A 15,430-nucleotide genomic window follows, 5' to 3' on the forward strand; every position below is an offset into this window, starting at 1 on the left:
ACAGTTCCTGAATGTCCACAGAGGTGCCTTGGGCACAACAGGAACTCACTGGACATAAAAACTAGGGGCTCACACTACATAGATGTTATGGGGTTCCTGTACTGTTAAACATTGTATAGATGTGAAATGGCACAGATGGCCGGCTCCCTTCCCCCTGCAAAGCCCCCTGATCCCATGGCCCCATGGCAAGTGTTTCCTGAAGTCTTTCCTCAAGGATACATACAAGGTCACAGCAAGAGGAGGGACCAGGTGACTGGAGAGACAATTCCACAGCACATCAGGACTTGAGGCAAAACACATGGAAGATGCAAGATGGTAAACCATGCCAGTAGCCCCTGACACTCCTGGAGTGACCAGCCTGGAACAGAACCCGGGTCACCTTCCCCTTGCTCTTTCCATACATAATCTGAAATGGAGTCGGAGCCAGTGCATAATTTGTAGCTTTCGGAGAAAAGCAAAACAGCATGGGAAAAATAGTATGTGGGAAATGTAGAAAAAAAAAAAAAAAAAGTCAAACAGAAGAAAAGAGCTGGTTTTAATTCTTAACAAAAATGTGGTTGCTCTTAAAGTAGAGACACACTATTCACAGTTCTGCCAGAAATTCTGGGCCTGTTAACTCAGCAAGGAGGAAATCCTGGAGGCCAAGTTAAAATCCAGCATTGGCTTCCGACCCATGTTTAATTGCCCGAGTGCTGCTTCCCTCCTTGGATGTCTGGTGTGGCAGGTGTGGGATCTGTTACTTCTGCCTGGTTTCTTGGTCTGCTCTTCCCTGTTGCCTGCTTTCTGCCATATTGGCAAGGCCCTGTCTGTAAGGACGAGGTTTAGGTGGCCTGACTACATCTTCTAGTTCTCTTATTCCAGTCTATAAAGGCATGTATAATCTGAAACACATTTTGGTTCATCTGATTCTGGCCAAAAATGAGACCAGAAGTAAAAGACAAAATAAACCCTCACATGGTGATTCACTTCATTACTGGAAAGTGGCTCACTGTACTGGGCTTCACTGAGAAAAGATTCCCACCATGGTGTGGGTAATTTAAAGGGGTTTCTAAGTGTAAATTTTCCTCTCTTCCAAATTCCCCTCCCATTCTACTCAGACTGTAACCCCTGTATAGGTAAGGGAGAGCTTGATTATTAAAAGGTGGACATGGTCTCAGTGTGACAGTAAGATTCTCTGATCTCTCCAGTCAGAGTCTCTGATAAGAGGACAATTCACTCTCAAGGCTAGGAGGTGAGCGATATGCTGATAACTGCTTTACAACCAGCTTACGGGGGATAGGAAGGTGGGGAGCCCTGATTTGAAGCATTTGCCCATTTCTGTGATGTAAATATCACCAGTGTTTACCAGTCATGACCAGTTTCAGCTCCCCAGCTTCACATCTCTGTCCAGGGCGATGGGAAGGACATGCTTACTGGGCTCTTGCTGGCTTACTGGAGCTGACAGGGTGTGCTGATTCCAGAATGCCGCTAGAAGGCCTCAGAAATCTGTTACTTCTAATCCGCTCCCATTCATTGCTTCCTGATTGAATTCCTTCTCTCTCCTCAGTCAGATGGGGGCTCTCTGCCCCTCTAAGAAATTTTCTAGCTCTGAAGAGCCTTACACAGTCATCAGCCACCCATCAGTGTCCATTTGCCCATTTATCACAGTGTAGTTAGAATGAGTGGAAAAATAAATCTACATCTAAATATTCCTTTTAAAATAAAGATAAAGGCTGCGTGGAAAAACAGAATGGTAACAGTAGAAAGGGAGAACAGAGCTCCTCTTGTATAACCCTCTCATTTAGGTGAATGACCCAAAGCAAAGACCATAGAGGAAGTGACTTGCTCAAGGCAATGTAGTTAATTCGTGGTGAAACGAGGTCCCAGGAGACCTGGAACTCTGTCTCTGTCATGCTGCGTCCTCCCAAAGGTGTTCATACACATTTTCTAAGGTGTGTGAGGTGTGGAGAGGTGAGAACTACTGTCAGCAATTCCTGGCCTGAGGTGGCAGGAAAGGTCCCAAGCAGAAGATGTGGAGGACTTCACTTCTTATTCTGACCATTCTCCTCTTGAGGGTCTTTGGTTTGTTCCAAGGCTAGATTAGCCGGTCTTCTATTAAAGTCCCTTTTTACTCTTAAAAGAGAAAAGAGAAAAGAAAACAACTGGGACTTATCATTGAAAAGAAAAAGAAGTGATTTAAGCTTTGAAATGACAGAATTAGGCCCCACAATTTATAATGCAGCATGACACAAGGAAACCATCTTAAACATGTCACCAATTTTAAGTGTTTTGGTCCCATTCCTCTGCCCTTCCCTGAGACCGAAACTTGATGCTAAGCTAACTTACCTATTGCAGTTTTTGAAATCTCATATAGGGGGAAAAAGACTTCTGAATTTTCCAATCTTTCTATTATGGATATGTATCATTTTTTATGTGAGAAAAAATTAGAAAGTGTTAAAAATCAATTAAGGCTCTGCAGGTAAGTCTGGCTGAAGCATCCATCATCCTCTGGGCTGCTGTTGAACCAAGGCTTACTTACTTTTCTCTGTTGAAAATGATGAACTCCTTCTGGACAGACTCCAGATGCTCTTGAAGAAGGCACGTCTTCTGGGGGAGCAGGTGGGAGTGGGGGAGAGAGAAAGAGATGCAGTTAGCGGACCGGGGGGAGCCTCAAACAGCCAGGAACCCCCTGTGTGTTCACTGGCTCAAATCTCAAAAGCACAAGGGTATCTTCCAAAAGAACACTATCTGAAAATGTGTGGCAGAAGACCCCAATCAGAGTAGTAGGGGCACAAATAAGGAAGAAACAGTCAGAGGATAAAACATGGCAACTCTGTTCCCCACAGCAAGGAAGATGTGGGTTATGGCCACAGAAATCTGAAATCTGAAATCTGTTACTTCTAATCCGCTCCCATTCATTGCTTCCTGATTGAATTCCTTCTCTCTCCTCAGTCAGATGGGGGCTCTCTGCCCCTCTAAGAAATTTTCTAGCTCTGAAGAGCCTTACACAGTCATCAGCCACCCATCAGTGTCCATTTGCCCATTTATCACAGTGTAGTTAGAATGAGTGGAAAAATAAATCTACATCTAAATATTCCTTTTAAAATAAAGATAAAGGCTGCATGGAAAAACAATGGTAACAGTAGAAAGGGAGAACAGAGCTTCTCTTGTATAACCCCATTTTGAGAACAAGAGTAAGTATAGCAGAGTCTCCTTTCTCCCTTTTGTCTTGCTCCCCTTTCCACTCCTTGAGGTCTCTCAGCCTCTCAGCCCATGAAGAAACAATGGCTTCGAGGTGGGTGGGGATGAGGGTTTACTGAGCTGGTTGCTTACTCGCCAGTCATCTCCTGGAGGGTCTACTTAGATTTAATGAACCATCTGGAAACATAGTTCTAGGGGAATGTTCCCTTCAACAACTGTGCTGGGGTTGATTAACAGTACCTCATGCACAGTGAGCAAAATCTTTATTTGTGACTTTTCCACAGACAGGCAAAACATTTGCTTTGACAGTATTATCCAGCTTTTAACATCTTTTGAAGACTTTTCCATCCTAATGAGGAAATTTACCCTCAAAATGGTGATAATCATCAAGCCCAGGACAGTGTCCCACTCAGATCGAATATTTTACAAGCCTACAATAAAATACTTCCAAATGACTTCTGAAGAAAAAAATATTCCCAGATGAAAAGATATTTATTCACTCATTTTTTTTTAAATCTAAGAATTAAGAAATAGTAAGTCTTCAAGTACTGGAGAATTTTCTTTCCTGAGTGAATGTTTAGGTGATAGAAGAGGCAAATGAAAAGGAGAAGACATTTCAGAGGAGTGGGGAGGGGAGCAAGACAAAAGGGAGAAAGGAGACTCTGCTATACTTACTCTTGTTCTCAAAATGGGGTATTTGTAACCGTGAGGGTTTCTAGTGTCAGTCATGGGGGACATGAAACTATGGAGTGAATACAATCTAATAGAGTTTCTCGGCAGCAGTTTTACCCCAAGATTTTTATTTAAAAATTTATATTTTATATAAATAAATATATGTAGCTTATACATAGTGTCCCAAGAAACATCTTTATAAGAAGTGTTGTTTTTCACCTGGTTTTATTGAGATATAATTGGTGCCCAGCCCTGTATAAGTTTAAGGTGTATGGCATAATGACTTGATTTTCATATATTGTGAATTACAAGTTCAGTTAACCATTTACTGTCCTGTTGATTAACAAAGAAAAAAGAAAAAATGGTTTCTCCATTTGATGAGGACTCTTAAAGTTTACTGTCTTCACACCTTCCTCTAGATCATATCCCAGTGTGAGGTGCAGCTGTCATGTTGTACGTCACACGCCTGGAGTTTACTTATCTTATAACTGAAAGTTTGTACCTTCTGACTGCCTTCACCCAATTACCCAAACCCCATCCCCCGTGTCTGCTTCCCAAAATGTGATCTCTTTTCCTATGAGTTGGTTGGTTGGGTTGATTCCACATACAACTGAGATTGCACAGTGTTTGTCATTCTATCTGACTTATTTCCCTCAGCGTGACACCCTCCAGGTCCATCCATGTTGTTGCAAATGGCAAGACTTCCTTCTCTTTAAAGAATGAATTGATACTAATGTGTGTGTATGTGTGTGCGTGAGCATACCACACCTTTATCCATCCACCCATCCATATCTCCATGCCTCGGCTATTGTAAATATTGCCACAGTGAACACAGGAGTGCAGGTATGTCTTCAACACAGTATTCGTGTTTCCTTCCGATATAACCCCAGAAGTGGAAATTCTGGGTCATAGGGTAGTTCTGGTTTTAATTTTTGAGGGAAGTTCCACACTGTTCTCCATAGTGGCTGCACCAATTTACAGTTCCACCAACAACGTTTAAGGGTTCCCTTTTCTCCACATCCTGGACAAAACTTGGTATTTCTTATCTTTTTGATGATGGCTATTCTATCAGTTGTGTGTGGTTTCAATGTGCATTTCCCTGATTAGTAATGTTGAGCACCTTTTTGGGTACCTGTGGGCCTTCATATATCTTCTTTGGAAAAATGTCTATTCACGTCCTTTCTCCTTTTTTCAATTGGATTATTTGCTGTTTTTGCTTGTTTGTTTTTTTGGTTTGTTTGTTGCTTTTTTTTTTTTTTTTTAAAGATTTTATTTATTTATTTGACAGACAGAGATCGTAAGTAGGCAGAGGCAGAGAGGCAGAGAGGCAGGCAGAGAGAGAGAGAGGAGGAAGCAGGCTCCCTGCTGAGCAGAGAGCCCGATGCGGGGCTCGATCCCAGGACCCTGGGATCATGACCTGAGCTGAAGGCAGTGGCTTAACCACTGAGCCACCCAGGCGCCCCTGTTTGTTGCTTTTGAGTTCTATGAGTTTTATATGTTTTTGGATAATAACACCTTATGAAATATATGATTTTCAAATATTTTTCTTATTTAATAAGTTGTCTTTTTATTGGTGAATTCCTACTTGTTTATTTTGTCCTGGTGCTTTAGGTATTATATCCAAAAAATCATTGCCAAGGCCATTGTCAAGGGGCTTTGTTCCTACCTTTTCTTCTAGGAGTTTTACGGATTCTGGTGTTATATTTAACTGTTTAATCCATTTTGAATTAATTTTAGGGAGTTAATTTTTGCAAGATATAAGGATCTGGTTTCATTTTTTTACAGGGGAATGTCCAATTTTCCCAGCACCATTTATTGAAAAGACTGTCTTTTCTCCATTGAGTATTCTTGGCTCCCATGTCAATCAAATATTAGTTGATGGTATTTGTATGGGTTTATTTCTGGGCCCTTGATTCTATTACATTGGTCTATGTGTCTGTTTCTCTCCAAGTACCATACTGTTTTAATTAATATAACTTTGTAGTATAGCTTGAAACAAGGACTTATGATACTTCCTGCTTTGTTCTTCTTTCCCAGGGTTGCTTTGCCTATTTGGGGGTCTTTGGTGGTGCCATATAGATACTATGATTTTTTTGTTCTACTTCTGTAAAAAATCCCATCAGAATTTTAATAGGGAATGCAATAAATCTATAGATGGCTTCAGGTAGCACAGACGTTTTAACAATATTAATTTTTCCATTCATGAATACAGGATTTCTTTTTACTTATATGTGTTGTCTTTAATTTCTTTCATCAATGTCTTGTTGTCTTTTTATTAATGCAGTCCTACTTGTTTATTTTATTCCTGGTGCTTTAGGTATTATATCTAAAAAATCATTTATAATACAGGTATTATATCCTAGGAAATAATTTAGGTATTATATCCAAAAAATCAGATTTCTTTTGGTTTTCAGTACAGATATTTTTCACCTCCTTGGTTGAATTCATTCCTAAGTATTTTACTGTTTTTTGATGCTCTTGTAAATGGTATTGATTTTTTTCCAGATAATTTGTTGTCAGTATATAGAAATGCTACTATATGGTAAATTGGTACCCTGCAATTTCACTGAATTCATTGATTAGATCTAAGAGTTTCTTGGTGAAGTTTTTATGATTTTCTATATATAAAGTCATATCATCTTCAAATAGGCAATTTTACTTCTTCCTTTCCAATTTTGATGTCTTTTATGTCTTTTTGTTGCTTGATTGCTCTGGCTAGGACTTCAGTGCTTTGTTGAATAGGAGTGATGAGAGTGGGGACCCATGTCTTGTTCCCGATCTTAGAAGAAAAGCTTTCAGTATTTCATCACTGAGTATGATGTTAGCTGTGGGCTCATTATATATGGCCTTTGGTAAGGTATGTTCCTTCTACTTAATTTGTTAGGAGTTTTTAATCATGAATAGATGTTGAATTTTGTCAGATGCCTTTTCTGTGTCTCTTGAGATGATATGATTTTCTCTCTCAATTCTATCAATGTGATGTATCACACTTATTGACTTGCATATGTTGAACCATCTATGCATCCCAGGGATATATCCCACTTGAGTAAATGTGCCTTTTAATGTACTGCTGAATTTGGTTTGCTAGTATTTTATTGAGAATTTTTGCATCTGTATTCATCAGGGATGTTGGCCTGACGGTTCCTTTCCTTTTCATGTCTTTTTCTGGCTTTGGAATCAAGGGTAATGCTAACCTCATAAAAGGAGTTTGGGGATTTCCCCTCCTCTTTGATTTTTTGGACAAGTGTGAGAAGGATTAATGTTTATTCATCTTTTAAAGTTTGGTAAAATCACTTCTCAGCCTTTTGGCTAAGATCAAGTGTAAAAGTTCGGTAAAATTCACCAGTGAAACTGTCTGTTCTGGGCTTTTTTTTGCTAGGAGATTTTTGATTACGGACTCGAATTCCTTACTAGTAATTGATCTTCAGATCTTCAATTTCCTTCCTGATTCAGAATTGATAGGTTGTATGTTACTAAGAATTTTTCTTAGTAAAAAAAGCCCATTTTTTTTTAGGTTGTCCTCTTTGTTGTGTATATAGTTGTTCATAGTGATTTCTTTTGCTCCTTAGCATTTCTATGCTCTTAGGGAGAGGCATTGTAATGTTTTTTCTTTCATTTATATTTTACTGATTGGGTCCTCTCTTTTTTTACCTTGGTTAATTGAGCTGAAAGTTGGGGTTTCTTTTTTCTTTGAGAATAGTTCGCCGTGGTTTTTTTTAAACTTAAAGTATTACAAAAAACATAAATACAGAAACATATATATTATCTAATATTTTACATATAAAATATTTCATATGTTTATATATGTATATATTTTATGCATAATATATATCATATATATCATTGTATTAAAATATATGTAAATTTGTGTAATATGTTTATGTTTGTTTATATGCCTATATAGAATATATATAAACAAAACATTTACATAAACATATATAAACATTTATATACATATATGGACATATAAAATGTTACTTAAAATATAACATAAAAGATACATTTAAAAAATATTTTTAACCTTACAAATCAAGATTAAAATCAACTAAAATGTAGAAATCCATGTGAATTTTTTTCTCTACCACCGAATTCTGTTTTCCTTAAAGATATAAAATAGACACTCCGAGAGGAGTTTATGAGCTGGTACTGCAGACCCCACGAGTTGCCCCTCACCCACCCACACCGGTCCTTGAAACATTCACGTTCAACATGTTCTCTTTCCTCTGCTTTAGGTGAAAAAGTTTAAGAAGTTCAGTGACATGGATAAGTCAACAACAGTAGCCAGAAAGAGATGATGAGGGAAAGGAGAGGGAGGCAAAGAGAGTGGAAGGATGAATGGGTCTTATGTGACTGAGAAGGAAAAGGTTGGTTAGAACTCTTTTAACCTGCTTCTCAGAAATGAGCAGAGCTGATGGCTATTATACTGGTATGCATGGAGATGGCAACAAAAGTATCTCAAGGGTTTGCAGCAGGTGGAAATCTCAGGAGGTAGTAGAAGAGAACTTTGATCATTCGCCTCAACAGCAGACCAGCTAGGTGGTGTGTCTGTCTTTTTGGTTCTATACTTGAAAGTTGTTGATGAGCAGAGAGGAATGAAGGGAGAATATTCTGGAAGCAAAGAAGTAGAGGCATCTGACATAAATAGGAGCAAAAGTAGGGACATGGGAAAGAAAGAAGATAGGAGTTAGGATGTAGAATGGAAGAGTAAAACATAATAATTAATCATTTTGCCAAACACATTACATGTACTAATTGACTCAGAACAAGTCTATGAAGTGGGTGCTGATATCAATTCCATTTTATAAATGAGAAGACGGGAGGAAAGGGAAAACTGTAATGCTTTGCTTTATTTAGTCGTATCCTGGACTGCAACCTTAGCTGCATATATAGAATCACCTGCAGAACGTTTCAGATACTGATGCCCAGGCCACACTCCCAGATTCAAATGTTATTGATCTTGGGTGGGACCCAGATACCAGTATACTAAAAAAGTTTTCCTATATGGGTTAAGTGTAATGCTCAGGTTGAGAAGCACTAATGCAAGAGGGACCCAGAGGAGAAGTCCAAGGGGTCATATGATAAGCTGTCAGCCTTTTACAAATTCATGGCTTAACACAGTTATTTGTTAATATGCCTTCCTAAAATCATCTTACTTCCTCCTCAGATTGATCATATAGGTCCTATTACTGTTCCTTTTTTTTTTTTAATATAAAGGAATCAACGCTTACAAAGGATTCCTGAGTTAATGTTTAAGTCATTACATTTAAAAGGATCATATAGCTGTTTGGGAAGTAACCACTACACACTGCCTCATCCAGTCAGAGTAGGAAGCATTCACAAGAGATGATAGCTCTTACTGGAGAGAGGGGACAGGCACTCTCTAACAGATTTTAAACAGTCTATTGAAGATCATTTTGCCATCATGCTGGTTGGATTAGCGTTGACTGTTCAACATGTAGAAGCCATCATTGCAGATGGTTACACACCCCACATTCTGTCTTTTAACAAGGTATTTCTACCCCTTTCTTATCCTTATAAGTTTAGAGCATTTTAAGCCTGCCTCTTTCTGCTCTGTACTCATTAACATGATTCCATTTCTTAGTCTCGAAGCATACAGAGCCTCCTAATGGTGGGTGAAAGACGTCTACATGAGTAAAGATGAAAAGAAGAGAATGTTACCTCTCCCTTATAGCTACAGATAAGAGATCTTCATCATGAAGACAAACAAAAACAAAAATAACACATACACAAACACCCCCATACACACAAGAACAGATTCTAGCAGATATTTCTAAGAAGGTCTCTTATAAGACTTGTGGATGTCAGAGGTTGTTAATAAGCCCTGTGGAAATAAATTTTACTCTCTAGTGTGTCAACGATGTCCAGTGGATTGCTTCCTTAATAACCTTCCTTAATAACCTGTGGGCCTGGTGATAGTAGTTATATTTATCCCTTTCCCCTAAGGTGTAAATATCTACGTTGATTACCTTTACAAGTTGAAAAGGCATCTGAGACATGACTCCCTCACCTCTTTTCCCACATGAAAAGTTAAAAAACAAAAATAAAGCAACTCTACTAGAGTTATACATGTTTATGTAAGTATATGTATAAATATATATATACATTGATACAACTGTATATTTATATATGTGTATGTCAAGTATATATTATATAAATAAAAATAAATATATAAAATAAGATATATGTAAAAGATTACAATAGATTTTATTTTCCCATACACAAAATTGGTATTGTAGGGCTTTTCCCCTTAATAAAGCTTTCTAGGATATACATACATGTCCATAGGAAAAATAGATCTTGCAAATTCTCTCTTCCCTCTCACCCTAGCATCTCTTAAAACAAAATTTTTAGGGGCATCTGGGTGCTTAGTGGGTTAAGGCCTCTGCCTTCGGCTCAGGTCATGATCCCAAAGTCCTGGGATCGAGCCCCACATTGGGCTCTCTGCTCAGCAAGGAGCATGCTTCCTCCTCTCTCTGTCTGCCTCTCTGCCTACTTGTAATCTCTGTCTGTCAAATAAATAAATAAATAATAAATCTTTAAAAAAAAAAATTTTTTTTAAAAGAGAGAGAGGGTGGGAGGGGCAAAAATGAGAGGGAGTGTGAATCTCAAGCAGGCTCCATGCCCAGCATGGAGCCTGATGTGGGGCTCAATCTCACAACTCTGAGATCATGACCTGAGCCCAAATCAAGAGTTGGTGCTTAACCAACTGAGCCAGTCAGGTGCCCCTCTTAACACAATTTAACCAAAACAAACAGATCAGATAAAACACAGGTTATCAGGTTTGTGTGATATCTAAGCATATCTTTAAATGAAAATGATGGCTCTATTAATACAATTAATTTGGCTAAATATCATGTTAAAAATTTCCATTTTGGGGCACCTGGGTGGCTCAGTGTGTTAGAGCCTCTGCTTTCGGCTCAGGTCATGATCCCGGCGTCCTGGGATCGAGCCCTGAGTCGGGCTCTCTGCTCAGCGGGGAGCCTGCTTCCTCCTCTGTCTGTCTCTGCCTGTGCCTCTGCCTACTTGTCTGTCAAATCAATAAATAAAATCTTAAAAAAAAAGACTACATTATAAAAATTTCTATTTTAATGAAATGCCAAATAAGAAAGCAGATGGAATTTAGAGAAGAAGAAAAGCCAATGGGTTTGTTGTGCCTGTTTTTTCCTAACCAGGAATCAGTGTTTACAGACTGAGAGAGTAGTAGGAGACCATGCATTATCACTAAAATGATCATGGTTGGATCACTGACCTCTTTTCCAAGCCAGATCTGGTTCCAGATCTGGTTCCTCTAGGTTGAATAGAGACAACTGCACAGAAAACAAAGGAGAAGGGCATTTCAGGACTCAATATCCTGAGAATTTAGAAATGCCTTCATTATTTCAAAAGAAACAAAATGGCAAATGGTTGCAAACAGTAGGAAATACTCCTGCTGTGTTCAAGAGGCTTGGGCCAGAAGAGGAACCAGATTAGATGTTCGCTCTTCTGGAAAGCCTGACTTGGACCCTCACTCAGGATGAGTGAATAATTCCCAGAGCACTGTGTACCGCTAAGGGCAGCAATGACTAGCAAGTCGGAGACATTTCCTGACATAGCAGGCACTTCATAATCATGTATTGAATAAATGAATGAATGAACTTGGTAATACTGTAATGAGCTGCCAAGATTGATCCTCACATTTTAAAAACCTTGATGTCAAAGAGTAGATAGAGTGCTATTTTGAGATTCATGATCTTTTCTGATTATTCTTGGAAATACTAACCTTTACTGTAAAGCAAAATAATTTTTATTTTTAAACTTAGGGTACCAGATTAAGAGGAACTAGAACAGAATATTAGAGTAGGCAGCTCCAAGCTCCCATCAACAGAAACAAAAAACAAGCAGAAACTGTCAGAGCTAACTTTGTCAGAATTCTGGAAAGCAATCAAAGTTTTTTTTTAACAACCAAGGAAACACTAAATCAAGAAAAAAAGCAACTTAAAAATGCTTCTGGTGTTCAAGGAAATCTCTGTCAAAATATTAGCTAAACACAAGCTAACATAATAGGAACTGCAGGGATGACACAAGACAAGGAATATGGGGTTTGCAAAAGTAGTTTGTAAAAGTTACTTTAAAAAGAATGAGTACTACCTCCAACAATCAAAAAAGAGCAAACTCTACAAGAGGAGGGAATCTGATTTCTAGAGTTACTACATGATAATATTCAAATGTCACATTTTCAAAAACAAAATCACAAGGTCCATTCAAAGGAACAGAAATTACACCTGAGGATGCCCAAACATTGGATTTACTAAACAGAGACTTCTTTTTTAAAGAATTATTTATTTACTTTATTTTTTTTTATTTTTAATTTATTTATTTGACAGAGATCACCAGTAGGCAGAGAGGCAGCAGAGAGAGAGGAGGAAGCAACAGAGCCCGATGTGGGGCTCAATCCCAGGACCCTGGGATCATGACCTGAGCCGAAGGCAGAGGCTTTAACCCACTGAGCCACCCAGGCGCCCCTATTTACTTTAGAGTGAGAGTGAAGCATGAGCAGGAAGGGCAGAGAGAGAGAGGGAGAGAGAATCTCTAGCAGACTCCGCCCAGTGCAGGGCTTGATCTCACAACCCCAAGATCACGACCTGAGCTGAAACCAAGCATTGGATGCTTAACCGACTGAGTCACCCAGGCACCCCCAGAGACTTTAGAACAACTGTCTTAAATATGCTCAGAAAGGTAAGAAAAACCATGGAAGGAAACCATATGTCAAGGTAAAAAACAGTCTCAATATATTTTAAAATTTTTAAATCATACAAATGATCTCTGACCACAACAAAATGAAGCTAGAAATCAACAACAGAAAGAAAACTGGGAAATTCACAAATACATGGAAATTAAACACATTCTTAAACAACCATTGTGTCAAAAAAAAAAAATCACAAGAATTAGAAAATACTTTAAGATAAACAAAAAACCCCCAACACACTAAAACTTAGGGGATGCAGTGAAGGCAATAATCAGAGAAATTTTATAGGTGTAAATGTCTACTTTAGAAAAGAAGAAATATTCCAAATCAATAATCTAACTTCATACCTTGATGAATTAGAAAAAGAAAAGCAGGCTAAACCCAAAGCTAACAGAATGAAGGAAATAACAAAGATGAGAGCAAAGATCAATAAAATAGAGTATAGAAAAATAACAAACATAATCATTGGTTCTTTGAAAAGATGATAAGACTGACAAATGATTAGCCATATAGAAAGAAACAAAAAAGAAAAAAATGCAAATAACTAAAATCACAAATGAAAGTAGGGGTATGACTTCCAGACTTACATTATAGAAATAAAAAAAAAACAGGGTGACCAACTGTATATTAACAAATAACATCTAGATGAAATGGACCAATTTGTAAAAAAAAAAATTACTACAAAATTTTTAGAAGAAATATAAAATCTCAACAGACCTATAACAAGTAAAGAATAATCTACAAGTAAAAATCTGTAATAAGAAACTTTCCAACAACGAAAAGTCCAGGACCAGATGACTTTAGCAGTGAGTTCTACCAAATGTTTAAAGAAGAAACAACACCAATCTTTCTCAAAGTTGCCTGGAAACCGCCCCCCAAAAAACGACTCATTCAATGGACCCAGCTTTACCTCCATACCAAAACAGTTAAAAACATCAAAAGAGAAGAAAATTACAGTACAATTTTCATTATGAAATAGATAAAAGAATCTTCAACAACATTGTAGCAAACCAAGTCCAACAGCATATTAAAAGATTATACACAATGACCAAGTGGGATTTATCCCAGGAGTGTGAGAATGGTTCACCAAAAGAAAACCAGCCAACATAACACATTGCATTAACAGAACTAAGAAAAGAAAAATGTGCAAGATTATCTCATTTGACCCAGAAAAAGGCATTTAACAAAATTAAAAACCCTTCATGATGAAAATACTAAAAAAAACTAGGAATAGAATACTTTTTCAACAAGATAAAAGGTTTTTCCAAAAAAATTCACGGCTAACACAATACTCAATGGTAAAAGGTATTTCCCCCTCAGAGTAGAAAAAAGGCAAAGATGCCTGCATTTGACATTGCTATTCAACAGTGTACTGGAATTTCTAGCCAGAGCCATCAGGGAAAGAAAAGAATTAAAGGCGTCCAAACTTTAAAGAGGAGTAAAACTAACCTTATTTGCAGATGACATGGTGTAATGGATAGAAAATCCCACAGAATCCACAAGGAAGCTGTAGAGCTAACAAATGAGCTCAGCAAAGTTGAGGCATACAGAATCAACATAGACAAATCCATTGTTTCTATACACCAGGAATTAATAATTCAAGAAGGAAATGAACAATTCCATTTCCGTAGTATCCAAAAGAATAAAATTCTAAATAAGTTTAATGAAGGACACGAAAAATTGGTACTTGCAAAAGCTGTAGAACACTGCTGAAATAGATTAAGGAAAAATATGGGGTTTGGAGTACCAAAAACTTCTCGAACTAAAGAATGGTGGTGGCTGTATAGCATGGTGAATTGTACACTTAAAAATGGTTAAAATGGGAAATTTCATATTATATGTATTTTACCGCAATAAAATTTTAAAAACAAAACATAAAGATCAAGCTGTTGTACACTTCCCCAAGTAGAGATGGAAGGGCCTGTCTTTATCATGGGCAAAGCCACTTCTTGGTAAAGGATCCTGAAGTCAATATGGGGCCTGGAAGAAAGAGGAAACAGCGTCCCTTGTTTGGGCGGTCTTCGAAAATGCTAGGGTCTGTCCTGCAGGTAAGTGGCTCACCACCTTTCTCATCAGGAGGGAGGCTTTTAGGGCTGTGTGTTGGGGAAGAACTAGGACAAGAGAGGACCCCAGGAAGATATCCGGTGGGGCAACATGACCTTGTAACTCTAAGAAGAGCAAATGCCCAATTTTCACTGTCCAGTTAAAAAATTTCCTTTCCTTCCAATATACTGAACCTCTTGTTTATCGAGCCTACGCTGTATGAAGACACTGGTGGGTGTGACCTGGGCTTCCTCCACAAGGAGCCTTCATTTTAGTGGGGTAGAAAAAGAAACAAATAAACACATAAGGATTTGTAAATTACGTTAATATCACGAGGGAATTGAAAATCAGGGCTGAGAAAGAGCGCAGTATCGAAGAGACCTTATCTTCGGCAAATGGTGTTTAGGGTATAAGGGACAATAGGACCCCCCCCCCCACGTGAAGATCTGAGAGTAGAACACTGAAGGAAGAGGGAAGAGCAAGGGTCCTAAAGAAGGACGAAACCTGTAGTCAGTGAAGGTCAGATACTTGTAGGGTTGCACGTGGCCTTGGCTAAATTGACTGTGAGAGTGTAGAGTGTCCCTGGAGGGCTAGAGACAGAAGGACTTTGAGAATATTTGTTTGCAGAGCTACTGATTGGAATGTCTTCCAGGAAATTGTAAAATCTGAAATGAGAGCTTGAGGAGGGCCATAACTGAATGACGTTCACGGCAGAACCAGAGTCCACCGCTAAATGTAACTGCTCTGCTAGGAACCCCAGTGCGGCCCAGGCCTGCCATTTCAGAAGCC

At 38.4% G+C, this 15,430-nt stretch overlaps 1 protein-coding gene across 3 annotated transcripts in view; it reads right to left on the bottom strand.

Moving 5' to 3' along the window:
• Window positions 1–518: 518 nt before the first annotated feature.
• The window catches only part of STK32A (serine/threonine kinase 32A), a gene marked incomplete at its 3' end in the record, with an annotated part of 133,447 nt that continues 118,535 nt past the window's right edge, over window positions 519–15,430 (bottom strand). The window contains exons 12-13 of one of the 3 annotated variants that reach the window (XM_082723215.1): window positions 2,519–2,583; window positions 519–2,112 (exon numbers count right to left, since the gene is read on the bottom strand). In XM_082723215.1, coding sequence (XP_082579341.1) covers window positions 2,022–2,112; window positions 2,519–2,583 — 156 coding nt within the window. Of the gene's footprint in view, window positions 2,113–2,514; window positions 2,587–15,430 lie in introns of those variants that run through there. The other 2 variants (XM_082723214.1, XM_082723216.1) reach the window with 2 other exon arrangements.

Source organism: Mustela nivalis (assembly GCF_964662115.1).
Source record: "Mustela nivalis genome assembly, chromosome: 3".
NCBI lineage: Eukaryota > Metazoa > Chordata > Mammalia > Carnivora > Mustelidae > Mustela > Mustela nivalis.